We start from the raw sequence: 13,522 nt of genomic DNA on the forward strand, positions 1-13,522 counted from the left end.
TGCGGCTGCGAACGGAATGAGTTGTTCGGGACGCTTGCTATATCCGGGAGCAAGCCAACGCAGTGCGCACATGATACCAGATTACCGGACGCGACGGTGCACTTGTGCCTCCCGCCGGCTGCGGCTCCGGTCTCTCCCAGTTGCTTCTTCAAGCCTTCACAAAAAGAAAGGACACCGCATGTATTTGTGGCAGAATGCGGCTGAGTTTCCACATCGACTCAAGGCAAGGGCGTGTCAATTTGGCATCCCGTCATCAGGAACATCCACCGGTTCGGATACGGGAAGCAAGAGCGTAGCAGCTCTCACATTTGGCAGGACCATCTGGACCGCACGGTTGAGCAAGTATCCGCATAGAGGAGTTACTCACGGCTAAGTGCCGAGGTATTGGTGCCGCTCTTCGATCACCGGCGGTGTTGCGGACACCCAACTATCCCAGAAGGGGTGGAATAAATTTTCATGCCTGTGTACTGCAGCGTGGCGGTCCAAATTTACAGGCAATTAGCGGGTGCGAATCCATATGGCAGCGGTGCGCGCCCATACCTGCTGCGCTACGGGAACACAAGGAGAAATCTGTATATGGCAGGAGCAACACAGCATAAGATCGGTCGCGATGAGGTTTCTGCGCATATCGGGAAGCACTGTAGCAAGTCGATGGATCTCCGAAGCAGGCTGGAGACTGAGTCACGCTCGGTGGAGAAGGAGGCGTGTACGTACCTTCCACAACAAGAGTCGCCTCAAGGCACCCCTTGCGCCAAAGAAGTGTGCGCCGGGAGATGAGCGGAGAACGACGATTCGAACACGCCCTCTTCTTCCGCAGAGGCAGCTTGTTGTGCACAAGGGACGAGGACAAGCGCTGCTCGGCGTTCGACCAAACCGAGAGATGCATCGCCACCGCCAGACATCACGTGGTAAGGGAACAACGGCATATGAGGACTCTTGTCTTGCACGTTCGATTCGTCAAGCCCTCCAACCAAACTCCCGCATCAGCGAATTCAAGCTTTCAACTTCGAACTCAACATGCCCAACATGCCCAAGTCATCTTCTCGCTCGCCGCGCAACTTCTTCACCGACCTGGTGAGGTCCGCCACAAGCATCGTGCGACCCGCCTCTACGCCTCCGGCCTCTGCCTTCTCGCGCTCGCACGCGCCGCTGCCGACCGGCTCGAACGCCCACCCACCCACCACTCTGGACCCATCCCTTGACCTTCGCCGGATCGCCTTCCATGAGGAGCCTTACACTCTGAGTCCGCTGGAGGGGCCGTATGGATACTTTCCCATGCGGCTCGGTCAGAAGCTGCGCCGGGGCACATGCGAGATCGTACGCAAACTCGGATACGGCACCAACTCAAGCGTGTGGCTCGCTAAAGAAACTACGTGCGTTCCTCCTCACTCTCGACGTCCGGGAACTGACTGTCGGCTCGCATCTCCCAGGCCTGACGGGCATCGTTATATCGTGCTTAAAATCATGTCGGTATACGCCACAGAGGTCGAAATCCGCAGGCTCTGTTACGAGGGTGCAGTCGCCCATGACATGACCGCACTTGGGAAGCCTGACCAGGCGCATCCCGGGTATCGTCACTGCGCAATCATCGGAAGGACCTTTTTTGAACACAGCGCACATGGTGAACATCTTTGCTCGCTTTTATTTCCTTACGGCACATCACTGGATGATCTTCTCGAGACCTCTCCGACTGGTCGTCTTCCGCTTTCTGCAGTGAAGACGATTACGAGGCAAGTACTTCTGGGCCTTAGCTTTTTGGAAGACAAGTTTCAGAGGGTGCATACAGGCCAGTCGAGTTCGAGCGTTGCGCGTCACGTTCACCACTCACACACCTCGCAGATGTAAAGTCAGCGAACATTCTCCACCACCCGCGTGCCAGTACCGAGCAGATTGACCGCTTCCTTGCGGACAACCCGCCGCAGATGTATGAGGACACGCCCCCGGTCAATCCGCGCATATCACCAGAGCCCATTCCGGCCCTGCGGTCGCAACCGCTCCCCAACTTTGGGCTGGACCCGTCGTATGCGAACATCAGTATCAAGCTCATCGACTATGACAGTGGTATGTATAACCTGTTTTCCACGTTCAGCGATAGCTGACAGCCGGTCTTCTAGCCATACGCGCGAAGGATATCCGCGCGGACACACCTATATGTACGCCGACTGAGCTCCGCGCTCCAGAGATGCTACTCGGACATGCGTGGTCGTATCCCGTCGAAGTTTGGGCAGTCGGCTGCCTGGTGCGTGTCGAGTCGTCCACTTTACGCGGTCCCCACTTACATCTATATGTCGGCTAGATATTTTATCTGCTCACGCACGAAACGGTCTTTCCCACTGACACCGAGGATCTTCTGCCGTTTATCTATGATTACCTTGGGCCGTTCCCTGAGGATTTTGTGCGGCGCTGCACGAAGGGTCGGAAATGCATTGATCGCAATGGTGAGCTCTGATAGTTTCACGCACGAACAGTTGTTGACCCAAGGTCGCAGGGATTCCACTCGGCGCCAAGGGCAAAGACGGCGGTCAAGGCTCCCTCGAGAGCAGATTCGCGACGTTGTGCGATGGCCTGAGTGCGCAGGACATCGGCGATACCTGCCGTTTCTTGCGCAAGTGCTTGGCGATTGACCCATTGGCTAGGCCGACGGTCTCTCAGTTATTGCAGGATGCGTGGCTGAAGATTTGATGGCGTTCCCGTAGCTGTATCTGTCGAGGGTAACGGGGCGTTGCGGCTGGGCCGAACGCCACGTTGAACGGGAGCGTTGCGACATTGGGGAACATGGCCTGTTATGGCAAGTCATATGTTTGTTTATTTCTACCTCCTCCCTCGCCGCCTCGCGCGAGTCACTCCGGGCGAGGCCAACCACTCGCTTGTTTGTTCCTATTTACACGCAAACTTCGGGCTCGTCGTGCGCCCGCGCCAGCCTTTTCACCTCACACGTTCAGCCCCGAATCCGTGTGAGGTGAGCCATTCTATCATTTATCCTGTCTGTATTACATTACTCTCTGGTCGCGCAGATATGACAGACAGCGCGACCAGGTCAGCTCTATATTCATACGTTCAGCCCCGAATCCGTGCGAGATCTGACAGACAGCGCGACCAGCTCGCTTAACGCGCCCGCATAACCTTAAAAGTTTGCAAGTGAAACGCGCATGAATTGTGCTGCAGATGTACGCCATAGTACTTGATTTATTCTCGAAGGATTGAGATAAACCGGAAAAGTTGAAGCCCGGGTGCAGTGCGGCATCATATACTGTTGGATTTTGGTTTCGAGCGAGCGAGCGCCTACTCGCCGGCGTTTGCCGAAGCGTTCAGTATCGAGCGCGAGACCCATTTTGTACGCTATCCGTTTGCCTTCGTATCACGACGCTACCGTACGGGACAAACGGAATACTATTCGCTTCTTACTCCTGCCGACGATTTCTTGCTTGCTCCAACACACACAATAATACTGCAATGGGCGCTGTAGCCTGTCGGCACCTTCAAGCTTCAGAGCACGAACGGCAAGTTATGTGATTCCGGTGTAAGCATCTTGTCGTGGTCGTTCAAACTTGGTATTTGACGTGACGCGCTGACTTCAAGATTAGAGAGGCACTAGGTGTTGTTCGAGTCAATTACATGCCATAAACTGGCCTAGAACAGTCTCCGCCATCTGCCACGTGCTGCGACGTACAGGCTAGGGCGCTCAAGTTGCCATCACTACGACATACTGATTGTTCACCTCAAAGAGACGTCCGGCCCCGATTCCTTGTACCGATGATGTTCCTAGCAGCCAACTCAAGCACGATCCACAATAAAGGCTGGGTGGGTGGGAGGGCTCGCCTTCACAACCCTATTCTTCGAGTTTTGCACGCTCGTTAAACCTGTGCAGACACGTTGCTTCGATGTGGTTCTTTATGCATGGCATGCAATCGTCTCAACGAGCGATAGGCATCGACAATTTGAATCGTGGACAATCGGGTTCAAGTATATATAAGTCGCACGAGCGCGACCACCCAGTGAGTCCTCTGCTCTTCTGCAAGAACACTTTCCGGCAGTACACTCAGCTCAAACCCCAATCAGCAACAAACATCCGTTCAGACATATTGCACCCATGGCACCGCCACATACACTCACCATGCCGGCGGACGGCACCAGGCTCGAGCTACTCAAGTTCAAAAGTAGGCGATGCTACCATCATCACGCCGCCCAGTTGTTTTACTTCTCTACCCATTTTTCAAGTGCAGCTGCGCGAGTGGAACGTCGCTGCAGCGAGACTGCCGCCTCAAAGTGGATACGCACCTCGCCCTCTACCTGAACCTCGTCTCGTCATTCCAGGCTTGTTTTTCGATTACTCGTCTCCCGATGGTCCGCAAAGGTTCATCACCTCAGCCCAGGTGTCCGTATTTCTCTTAGTATGTTATTCGCACAGGGTGCCTTGCGCTATGCGCCACAGCTGACCAGGCTCGTATGGCCACAGGCAGCGCCATATATGAATCCCCTCGGTATGCACAACCTCGCGCGACTGTGTCGGCCAATGCGGACGGCCCTCATGAAGAAGGAGAGCCGCCCCATCTGGAGGGAGATGTTTGAGAAGAACCCGAGCTATCCGCCATGTCCCAGACATATTATCGAACCACACCACGCCACCATGATAGCTGGCCGGGAATGCAGCGTAAGTCCGGGCCTTCCATGGAGAATGTGTGATGTGACCGCCGTGATTTTCTGATAGGCTTGCGGAGAGATTCCGTATTCGTGCCAAGAGATCGAAGTCAGCACACTCGTGAGAGCTAAGATAGGCTGGGTCCTCTGCGACGTCTGCCTCCGATACAAGTAAGCATCGAATTGTGTGCTTGGCACACGATGCTTTATTTGACCGCGAATCTTGCAGCCTCGTCGACGAGCAAGAACTTCTGGGCTTATACAATGCGGCTATACCGAACAGACCCGCGGGCGTTCGTTTACTCCCGCGCAACCCCCTTAGCGACCTGCGAAGGTTTCTGCCGTTTCACCGTCTCAGTCAGTTGCGATTTTGCTCGTATCCGCTTTTGCCGCACTCATCACGCCGAATAGGTTGCTTCTCCGAGGGAGGCGTGGAAGTCACTTACTATTACAGGCCCGAGGCGGAGCTATTCGTACGGAACTATCTACGCCTCATGGAGTCCCAGGAAATACTTTGCGATGCACGTTTTGAGTTTGCTAGAAACCTGATGGTTGAGCTGCGCGTCGAACATGCTACTCTCGTGAACGAGGTGAGTAGCCAGACCCAACACACTGAGATGTTTATCTATTGACCCAGTACAGTTTGCGGACAATTGTCTGAGGCACGTCAGAGTCGCGGTAGAGGCTAATCGGCTTGGTGTTCCCAATTACACTTTGAGATCCGCGTATGTGCACATGGTCCTCCCCGTACGCGCAATAATGTCGCTCACGTTAGGCATCCTCATCCACACAGGATCATGGAGAGGGTAGATGTTGCAGACCGCCACTATGAACTAGAAGACCTCCAAAGGAGCTCCTTTTACCTCGACAGATTCCTAGACCACTATGTGACGAGCGACGGTGCGACATATTTCAGATGCATGCCTATCCACGTTACGCTAACGGATTTCTCACCAGATGTGTTCAAGAGTGCGCTACCGCACATATGGCAGGTATTGGCCCCCAAACGGGCCGCGAGGATGGCCAAGAAGGCGAGTGACTTCATGGAACCCGTCCTCCTTTACTTTGAGGAGCTCGTTGCAGGGATATGGCTGAGCGATGAAGAGCGCATGATGCTGCCAAACGAGGCCCATCTGGCGCAGATTCCCTGTATCGTCAAATTTCAACGCAAATGCGATGAGCCGCCGACGCGAGAGCAGTTCAAGAAGGTCGAGGCTAACCTGACGCACGCGCTCCGCTACGGCGCGTACGTAACGAAGCTCCCGGACGTGTTCTTCGCCCCGCTCGAACAATTTTTCACCCTCCACGCGATGGTCCTTCGCTACGCCCCTCCTGAGCCGGAGACCCCGCCTGCGCGAGCCGCCAGACTCTTGCGCACGGCGGCAGCTATGTTCACGTTCAACCGAGGCATGGTGCAGGCCAAGGGCCCAGTCGTGCTGCCGTTCCCAGAGATCCACATGCACTGGCGCACGAATTGTCCGGACCAGGGCTGGGACCTCTATCAGATGGCAGACCAAGAGGCGTTGGGGCACCCAAAGGTTGTAGATGGCAAAGGCGTTTTACACGCGATGGTGCCGTACGCGCCTGCCCTGTACTATCTCAGGGCACTGGGGTTCCCGGACGACATTCCGCTGCAAGATATGGATCAGATCGTGCGCGACGGAAGAGTGCAGTGTCGTTGTGGGCTCTCGAGGCTCCCGCCTAATCGTGGGGTGTGGGGATGGGCAGATCTGGTGCGTGTCCGCCGCTCTCCGGCCGCTGTCCGTGCTCACTTCGGACAACGAAAGCTCGCGCATTGTGAATACGAGCACTCGCAGTGGGAGAAGATTTGGGGACCACGAAGGTGCGTCTTCCCCCGCCCTCCGGGCGCGCCCTGAACTGATGGCGACGACGCATATCTTAGTGCCACGGCCGCACACCCGGCTTCTACCACGTATACCGGAGTGTACGTCCCATGGGTAGACGACCACGCCCCAGGCGGTCTATTTTATTACCCAAACGGTCACGCGGTTCCTGACTTCGAAGCGGATCTGGCACCACTGGTGCACATCCTAGAAGGGATGCTGCACGCCAAGCCTGGCAGAGAGATCGTGGCTTGTAGGCTCTGCTGCAACTTGGCCGGCCCTGGGCAGGATCGCGCGCATCTCGACGCATATTGGAGGGTGCCCATTCCATCGGACCGCTTGACGTTACAGCCATTGTTCATGGCGCATCACCTCCTTCTAAGGTCTGTACTTCAACGTTTCAACTCCCTACCGAGTCGACGCAGGATGTTGACGGCTGGATGGTGGTGCTGCGCATCTTCTACAGACACCGCGTCCCGGAAATTCGGTACGAGTACCTGGTTCTGAGCCAGTAATACCCGACGTTGGCGCCTTGATACACAAGAACATTCGACAAAATGCGACAAGAGCAGACATAATTTATCAAGCCTTTCCATGGATTCATACGGCGACATCAATATTGTGCTTGACACGAAGCCGCTGGCAATCGAGACAGTCGTGGTTTTAGATATACTGATAGTCTCTACGACTTCGGTGGAGATGACTTGGACCGCCTTACCATTAATTTAATCAGCCGGTGAATTACGCTTCCTTCGTACTTCCCTGCTCGAGTATGACTATGAGACACAAAAGCGGCATGTCTTTCGAGGGGATATCTAGCGACCAGAATCCGTTGAAACGCCTGCTGGATAGACAGTAGTTAAACCCGTGGTTCAGACCGATATTTGATGGGATATGTGCTCATGTTTCTTTAATCCAGATGCGCATTTGCGAGGGAGAGAAAGAGAGAGCAAGAGAGAGAAAAATCAAGCTGGCCAAACGGCGATGAACGGGGTGACGCACTTTCCGGGGTCCTTGGCGCTCCGACGCCAAGCGGTGGTGATCCGGCTCCTGCGATTGGATAGGAGACCAGAGACCTCGAACACTCGCGGGACGACTGGTGCGGTCCTCCCGTGGCAGGCAGTGAGGTAAGTCCCTCACAGTCAAGCAGTCCTCTTCGCCCGACCTCTTGGCCACCACGCGCAAGTTTCCCTATCCTGGTTCTGCTGTCAACCTTATATACCTTCGTCACGCTCTACAGTTTGTTTCCTACCTTTCTCCCTTACCACGAGGATGTCGACGTCGGCGCTCGGCCAGAAGATGCTCGGGAAACTGCCTCTTGGAAAGGGCGCGGCCGAAGATGAAGACCTTGCGACTCGCGTCCTTATCATGCTCGTAATCTTCGCTGTGTCTCTTGTCGGTGAGTAACTTCCCATGGAGGTCATTGTAGATGAGCTCTGATATAGGATCGTTCGAAGCCGTCTCGTTCCCCACGATTACAGAGACCTATCGCTCCATACGCGTGCCGAGCCTGTTCTTCTTCGTGGGGAAGCATTTCGGCACGGGAGTCATCCTATCCACCGCCTTCGTCCACCTATTACAAGATGCGTTCAAGGCGCTTCAAAACCCGGAGGTGAACGAACGGTGGAAGGTGGAAGACTGGGCAGGATTGATTGTGTGAGTTTTAGTACCTTCGTTCGAGAGTCAACGTTTCAACGCTTATGTTGTGGACTGCCCTTTCAGGCTTGGGTCACTTCTATCCATATTCCTTGTAGAATGTAAGTCTTCTCAATTCCAGCTGTTCTCAGATCGAGAGGCCCCCGTGGAAAAACACACACAGAGGCGTTCGAGCCCAGACGCGGCGGCGACGCTTCGCATATGGCGGGTAGGAAATTGCGAGCACCGCGAAGGGTTACGCGTACCCAGGCGTGTACATCCGCGTCCTCCCCGCATCACCGCCTGAAATCGCTGTCCATGATTATTCTTTCCACGGGCCTATCGATTTGAGAATAGCTGGACCAACTTACGACTAAGCGCTGTCTGACTTTCCCTCCAGACATCTCCACCGCATTCGTGGACCGCCTGCAATCATATTCCTCCGCGCCCTCCAGCCCTACCGTTTCGCCCAATGCCTCTTCACCTCCATCCATCCAGATGGACTACGACGACGACGTGCCTGTCGCGTCAAGACCCTCGATCCTGGTGCAGAGTCCGAAAGGGACGGAGTCGTGGGTCTCTGGACAGCCCATGCCTCATAGTCACAAACACGACGTGCGCCATAGCATACACCAGGTCGGCGAGTTTGACGAAACAGGACATCCATCAGCTACTCCGCTACCTCTCGCCCCTCCAGAGCTGGCAGACGAGGCCGCGGAGAACGACGATGCTCACCACCACGCCGACGAGAACACGCCTCTCAACCATTCCGTTCTGCCGCCACCGCTAGTAGGAGGGTCATACGGCAGCACGGCGCACCCCTCCGGCCATCACCCAGTGCGCCCGAGCCTGCACAACGCGCATATATCCGACGAAACCTTCTTTTCCGGGGGCCACCACAGACACGAAACACGCGATTCACATCACAAGCACCACGTCCCCGTCTCCCGATGGTCGTGGTTCAGATTCCCGTGGGCCAGCGGAGAGGATGCCTCCCCGCTGGACGCGGCTGTGATATCGCGACTTCCGTCCATGCACAGCCTCAACTCCGGGCGTCGCGGTACGATGCGAAGCCAAGCTGCACGCTCGTACCGCCAGCAACCTAGCCATGTGCATAGTAACGATGGGCACGAGCACGCTGGGAGGCCACACGCGCATTCCCATGCGGACATGGAGCAGTGGATGAACGGCATGGATGACAGGCATAACGGGGCTGCACATGCACCCGTTGACGAGGAGTGTGGGAGTGACTTGGACGACGAAGAGGTCAAGATCGGCCGCAGGCGGCAGGTGATCGGCATTCTCGTGAGTATATGCGCTTTTTTCTGTGCATCGACGGTTCTGACGGCATCCTAGGTACTGCAAATGGGGATAATGATCCACTCCTTGGTGATAGGACTCACGCTGTCTATCGCGAATGGGCCCGAATTCAGTGAGTGAATGCGAATCACGCCTGTATGCGGGGGTGTTGATGTTCGACCGTGCAGCGTCACTCGTAATTGCGATCGTGTTCCACCAACTGTTCGAGGGTCTGTCGCTCGGTATCCGAATCGCCGGCCTTCCGTCCAAACATTCAGAAGGTACGCTGTCCGAACCTCTTGCCCTCCCCCGACGTGCTCATCCGTCCCCCCATAGATGGCTTCAAACACCTATCGGGACGCACGCTCAAACCGCTTCTCGCCGTCACCTTCGCCATCACGACCCCCCTCGGGATCGGCATCGGGCTCGCCGCGCTCGGCGGCGCCTCCTCCACCGGACGTGCGTTTCCCCTTCCCTCCCCACTCTCCCCTCCCTTCTACTCCCATACTGACCCCGTCCCCCTCGTGCAGCGCGCCTGATGCTCATCCAAGGCATCATGTCCGGGATCTCCGCGGGGATGCTCATCTACGCGGCGTGCGTGGAGATGCTCGCGGGCGACTTCGTGATGGACGCGCACCTGTGGCGGAGCAGCGTGCGCCGGCAGGTGCTTGCGCTCGTTAGTCTGCTCGCGGGCGTCGCTGCTATGGCTGCGATTGGATTGTGAGTTGTCTCATGTGTGAGTGGTGCTGTAGTGCGGGCGCTGATTGTTTGGGGTAGTTTGGACTAGGATGGGATGGACGATACCTGCCACTGCCACTCGGATGTGGGCTCTGTTCTTTTTCTTGGATGGCGCGGGCTTGGACCCTCGGATAAGCACGCGGCTGGACGATGTATCATGTGCGGTAATGTACAGGATTGTGTAATTGTATAGACGACCATACGATGACGACTAGATCGTAATGCGAGGATACGTGCACGATGTACCAGCTCCAGATGGATGCATGCCTGTTCCTCCTGGAGTGGCACGGGGGTCCGTCGCTGTGTGGCCCTTCTGCCACTTCCCGCGCCGCTTCCGTTCTTGTTCGCGCTGGTTAGGGAATCCTCGAGCGGGCGCAAACAATGGCACGGTGTGCGATCTGTTCGACACAGTCGATAGGTTTATTTATGATATTGAAGTCTTCTGCGTGCAGTGGTCGCAGCGTCAGAAATGCTGATATATCGCACGGGCTTCGCGAGCCACCGCCCGGTGCTCAGCAGATAGTACACAAGCACAGAGCGGGACGAGGCAGGACTAGTACTGTTGACCGGCACTTGCAGCACGCTGCGCGAACCGCATAAGGAGTGTCGAAGCAAACGCTTGGGGCCGCCGTCGATGAACTTGAATCGTGTGGGGAAGCGAAAACTCGGATTATAGATAGGCAAGAAAACGTCGTGCGGCGAGGGAGGTTTGGGCATATACAGAGATTCTAAGAAATTGAAATACAAGAATACGGATTCGTAACGACCGAAGTGAGGGAAGGGGAGGAGCGAATGGTGCGAAAGGGATACTGGCAGAGCCGACGGGTCGAGAAGTGATACATATAAAAACAAGAAGCAGGTGGAGAGCGGAGAGATGAGGGCAACAGAGAGCGACGAGCGTCTAAGACCTAAAGAGAGGAATTAGGGCCGGTTAAGTGTATTTGAGTGTCGCACTTACCTTCGAAGGGGCAGCTTTGCCGCATAAAGCTTGACCTCTGGACGTCTACTCGGAACCGGGTGGAAGAGACGATGGATTCGGGGGCTCCTACGCAGCCTTAGCGGCGGCAGCTCTGTCGTGACGACTACGTGTTAACTCATATCTGGGTGTGTGCAGAAACTGACATACTCGCAGAGGTTTATGTAGCGGTCCATGGTGACCTTCAAGTTATTGGAAGTCGTGTTGGTTTCCCGGTACCTGAGACGTGAACCGATGAGTGAGGAGAACTCCCCGTTCTTCTCTTTCTCCTTGACCAGGCGCAGACGGAGGTCGTCGAAACGAGCACGGTAAATCAGTTCGGGAAGGTCCCAGGAAGACTTCACGAGGAAATAATAGAGGATATCGTGGCGGGTGTTGAAGGTGTTTATGATGTTGCATAGGAGGTTGAGGTAGTCGCTACAGCCATATCGTATGTCTTCCCGACCACGCACTTCGAAGAGATCGTCAAAAATCACCATGTACAATTCCTGGAGGACCTTGAGCAGGTTGGCACCGGTATTGAAGTTTGCTGCGGAAGTCGTGCTCGCCGAAGGGTCCGGCTGCATGTAAGCGGCTGCGCGGTAGAGGTATTGGTCGGCGCTGCGCAGGTAGTTGAGGAGAGCTACGGAGTAGTGGTAATGGGTCATGTGGCCGGAAGCGCGAAGAGCTTCATGCGTTGTATTGGCGAAACCCAAGCATCTGGTCATATGTCGTTGTAGCAAAGCGATGTCTTCCGGTATCTGATCAGCCAAGGTATCTAGTCGTTCTCTTGTAAACATACGGTTGCAAACTCATTCAATGTACTGCTAGGACGCACCGTCGAGGGAGGGGTCATATTTCTCTGCTTGGCCAGTGGTCTTCTTACCACCCTGCAAGCTTTTGGTGTAGTAACGCTGTACTTCCTCCTGCAGCTTCTCGAGGGGGGCACGCGATACGGAACCCGCTTTATCTTGATCACTTCCAGCCAATCTCTCCCAATCTTCAACACCAGCCCTGAATGCCCATTCTGCATAAGTGGTCGGGTGAAGATAATCCGAGAGACGAGCGGGAGGGATCGAGTGTTGACGGGTGTCTCGCAAGAGCTCCATGTCGCCCACGCTCAACGCGCAAAGGAGGACTTGCCAAACCAGCAAGTCGTTTACAGGGCTGATGGGAGAGATGTTCCTCGCCTCGAAGTGCTTGGTTACGGCCTTGTCGAGGCGAACGTAGTAGTCGAGGACGAAGTCGGAATCTTTGGCAAGTAGGCAGATGGTTGCGGAAGAGACCGCATTGTTGTTCAGCGTCGAGTCGTACCACTGGATTAGCATGTCGATGTCGAGTGTATCTCTGCGCTGGTTGACAATGGTTCGCTCGCGACCGCGCCAGGTGGTACGACTTTTCGAAGTCCACGGGAATTGCCCTCGAAGCCACGCCTTCACTGTTGCCTTATTCTTGAGACGCCTTCCACCGGGGACTATCCGGAGAATGGCCCCTGTAATCCAGGGAAGACTCGGGGTAATGGGTAAGAGCACCAGCCGAAGGAGGGGGCGTATCGCACGCGGCCATAGAAAGAGCAGGGGTCGTGTTTGCGGGGACATGTAGGCGCAACCACTCACACACAATGGCAACAGAGTGACGGAGATCGCTAAAAAGGCCACGACAGCGACCAAAGCCGAAGCGACGCGCGCCACGATGGGATGGAGTTCCCAAACGAGGACAAGGAGCCCTGCAAGGAAAAGCGCTAGGGAGATGAGGAGGAGTATTGGGATAAGAGCGATGATGTGACCAATGCGCCACTTGAGCAGGTTGTTCAGCCGATATTGCCGCAGTCGAGCAGCTCCGCGAGAGGTCCCCGACAACCCGTTTCCGTACTCGCCCATCCATTGCTTCGCTAGGATACCAATGACGGTGGAGGTCAGGCTGAGGATGAGACCGGAGAACCACAGGGTGTTCAGCTTCACCGCATACTCCGGCGTGGGAGAAGTCGTGCCGAGGAGAGTCGACAACACATCGGAGAGGGAGGGGTTTATCGCTGTGGCGTTGACAAATGGCGGAGAGATGGTGAAACTCTGCAGTTGCATAGATACACGTTCCAAGGCACATCAGTAAAATGCGGACCCGTCTTGAGTGTCTTTTGTAGTCTTGGGTCTCTGGAGTGATCTTGGACCTACACCATCCATCCTGGGAGTGTCTTACAGTGCCCTGCAAACCGTCTTGAGAAAATGGCTGCAGGGTTCACTCTAAGAAGACGAAAAAGATGGCTCAATGCAAAAGATCAGAGATGGGTGCACTGGCATATAGGCTCGAGTCGAGTGCAATGGGCGCTTTTCTACCCTAAGTAGATACTCAAACGGTGCATTGAATTTGAACGTGCAGAGCGATTGTATTGCGGGATATGATATTTCAGTATACA

The 13,522-nt window shown here is 55.4% G+C and overlaps 4 protein-coding genes across 4 annotated transcripts; 3 read left to right on the plus strand and 1 right to left on the minus strand.

Moving 5' to 3' along the window:
- Positions 1-1,017: 1,017 nt before the first annotated feature.
- TRAVEDRAFT_67225 (kinase-like protein) lies at positions 1,018-3,059 on the plus strand (the record flags this gene model as incomplete). The annotated part of the gene is made up of 6 exons (XM_008046133.1): positions 1,018-1,373; positions 1,431-1,786; positions 1,840-2,061; positions 2,115-2,239; positions 2,297-2,438; positions 2,489-3,059. 6 exons carry the CDS (start codon positions 1,018-1,020, stop codon positions 2,680-2,682), a joined length of 1,395 nt encoding a protein of 464 aa, XP_008044324.1. The 3' UTR covers positions 2,683-3,059.
- A 1,055-nt stretch (positions 3,060-4,114) lies between these two features.
- On the plus strand, positions 4,115-6,997 carry TRAVEDRAFT_53209 (uncharacterized protein; the record flags this gene model as incomplete). Its single annotated transcript, XM_008046134.1, has 12 exons — positions 4,115-4,157; positions 4,219-4,391; positions 4,457-4,651; positions 4,709-4,809; positions 4,868-4,995; positions 5,050-5,228; positions 5,281-5,363; positions 5,432-5,538; positions 5,596-6,371; positions 6,426-6,481; positions 6,542-6,865; positions 6,949-6,997. 12 exons carry the CDS (start codon positions 4,115-4,117, stop codon positions 6,995-6,997), a joined length of 2,214 nt encoding a protein of 737 aa, XP_008044325.1.
- Positions 6,998-7,649: 652 nt separating this feature from the next.
- TRAVEDRAFT_75071 (Zinc/iron permease) lies at positions 7,650-10,596 on the plus strand. The gene is made up of 9 exons (XM_008046135.1): positions 7,650-7,881; positions 7,940-8,138; positions 8,205-8,239; positions 8,518-9,422; positions 9,474-9,549; positions 9,605-9,697; positions 9,753-9,875; positions 9,947-10,136; positions 10,194-10,596. Exons 1-9 carry the CDS (start codon positions 7,755-7,757, stop codon positions 10,201-10,203), a joined length of 1,758 nt encoding a protein of 585 aa, XP_008044326.1. The 5' UTR covers positions 7,650-7,754; the 3' UTR covers positions 10,204-10,596.
- Positions 10,597-11,199: 603 nt separating this feature from the next.
- TRAVEDRAFT_53211 (uncharacterized protein) lies at positions 11,200-11,777 on the minus strand (the record flags this gene model as incomplete). Its single annotated transcript, XM_008046136.1, has 2 exons — positions 11,200-11,224; positions 11,281-11,777. The coding sequence occupies 2 exons, from the start codon at positions 11,775-11,777 to the stop codon at positions 11,200-11,202; spliced, it is 522 nt and encodes a 173-aa protein (XP_008044327.1).
- Between the last annotated feature and the right edge of the window lie 1,745 nt (positions 11,778-13,522).

This window comes from Trametes versicolor, assembly GCF_000271585.1.
Source record: "Trametes versicolor FP-101664 SS1 unplaced genomic scaffold TRAVEscaffold_13, whole genome shotgun sequence".
Classification (NCBI taxonomy): domain Eukaryota; kingdom Fungi; phylum Basidiomycota; class Agaricomycetes; order Polyporales; family Polyporaceae; genus Trametes; species Trametes versicolor.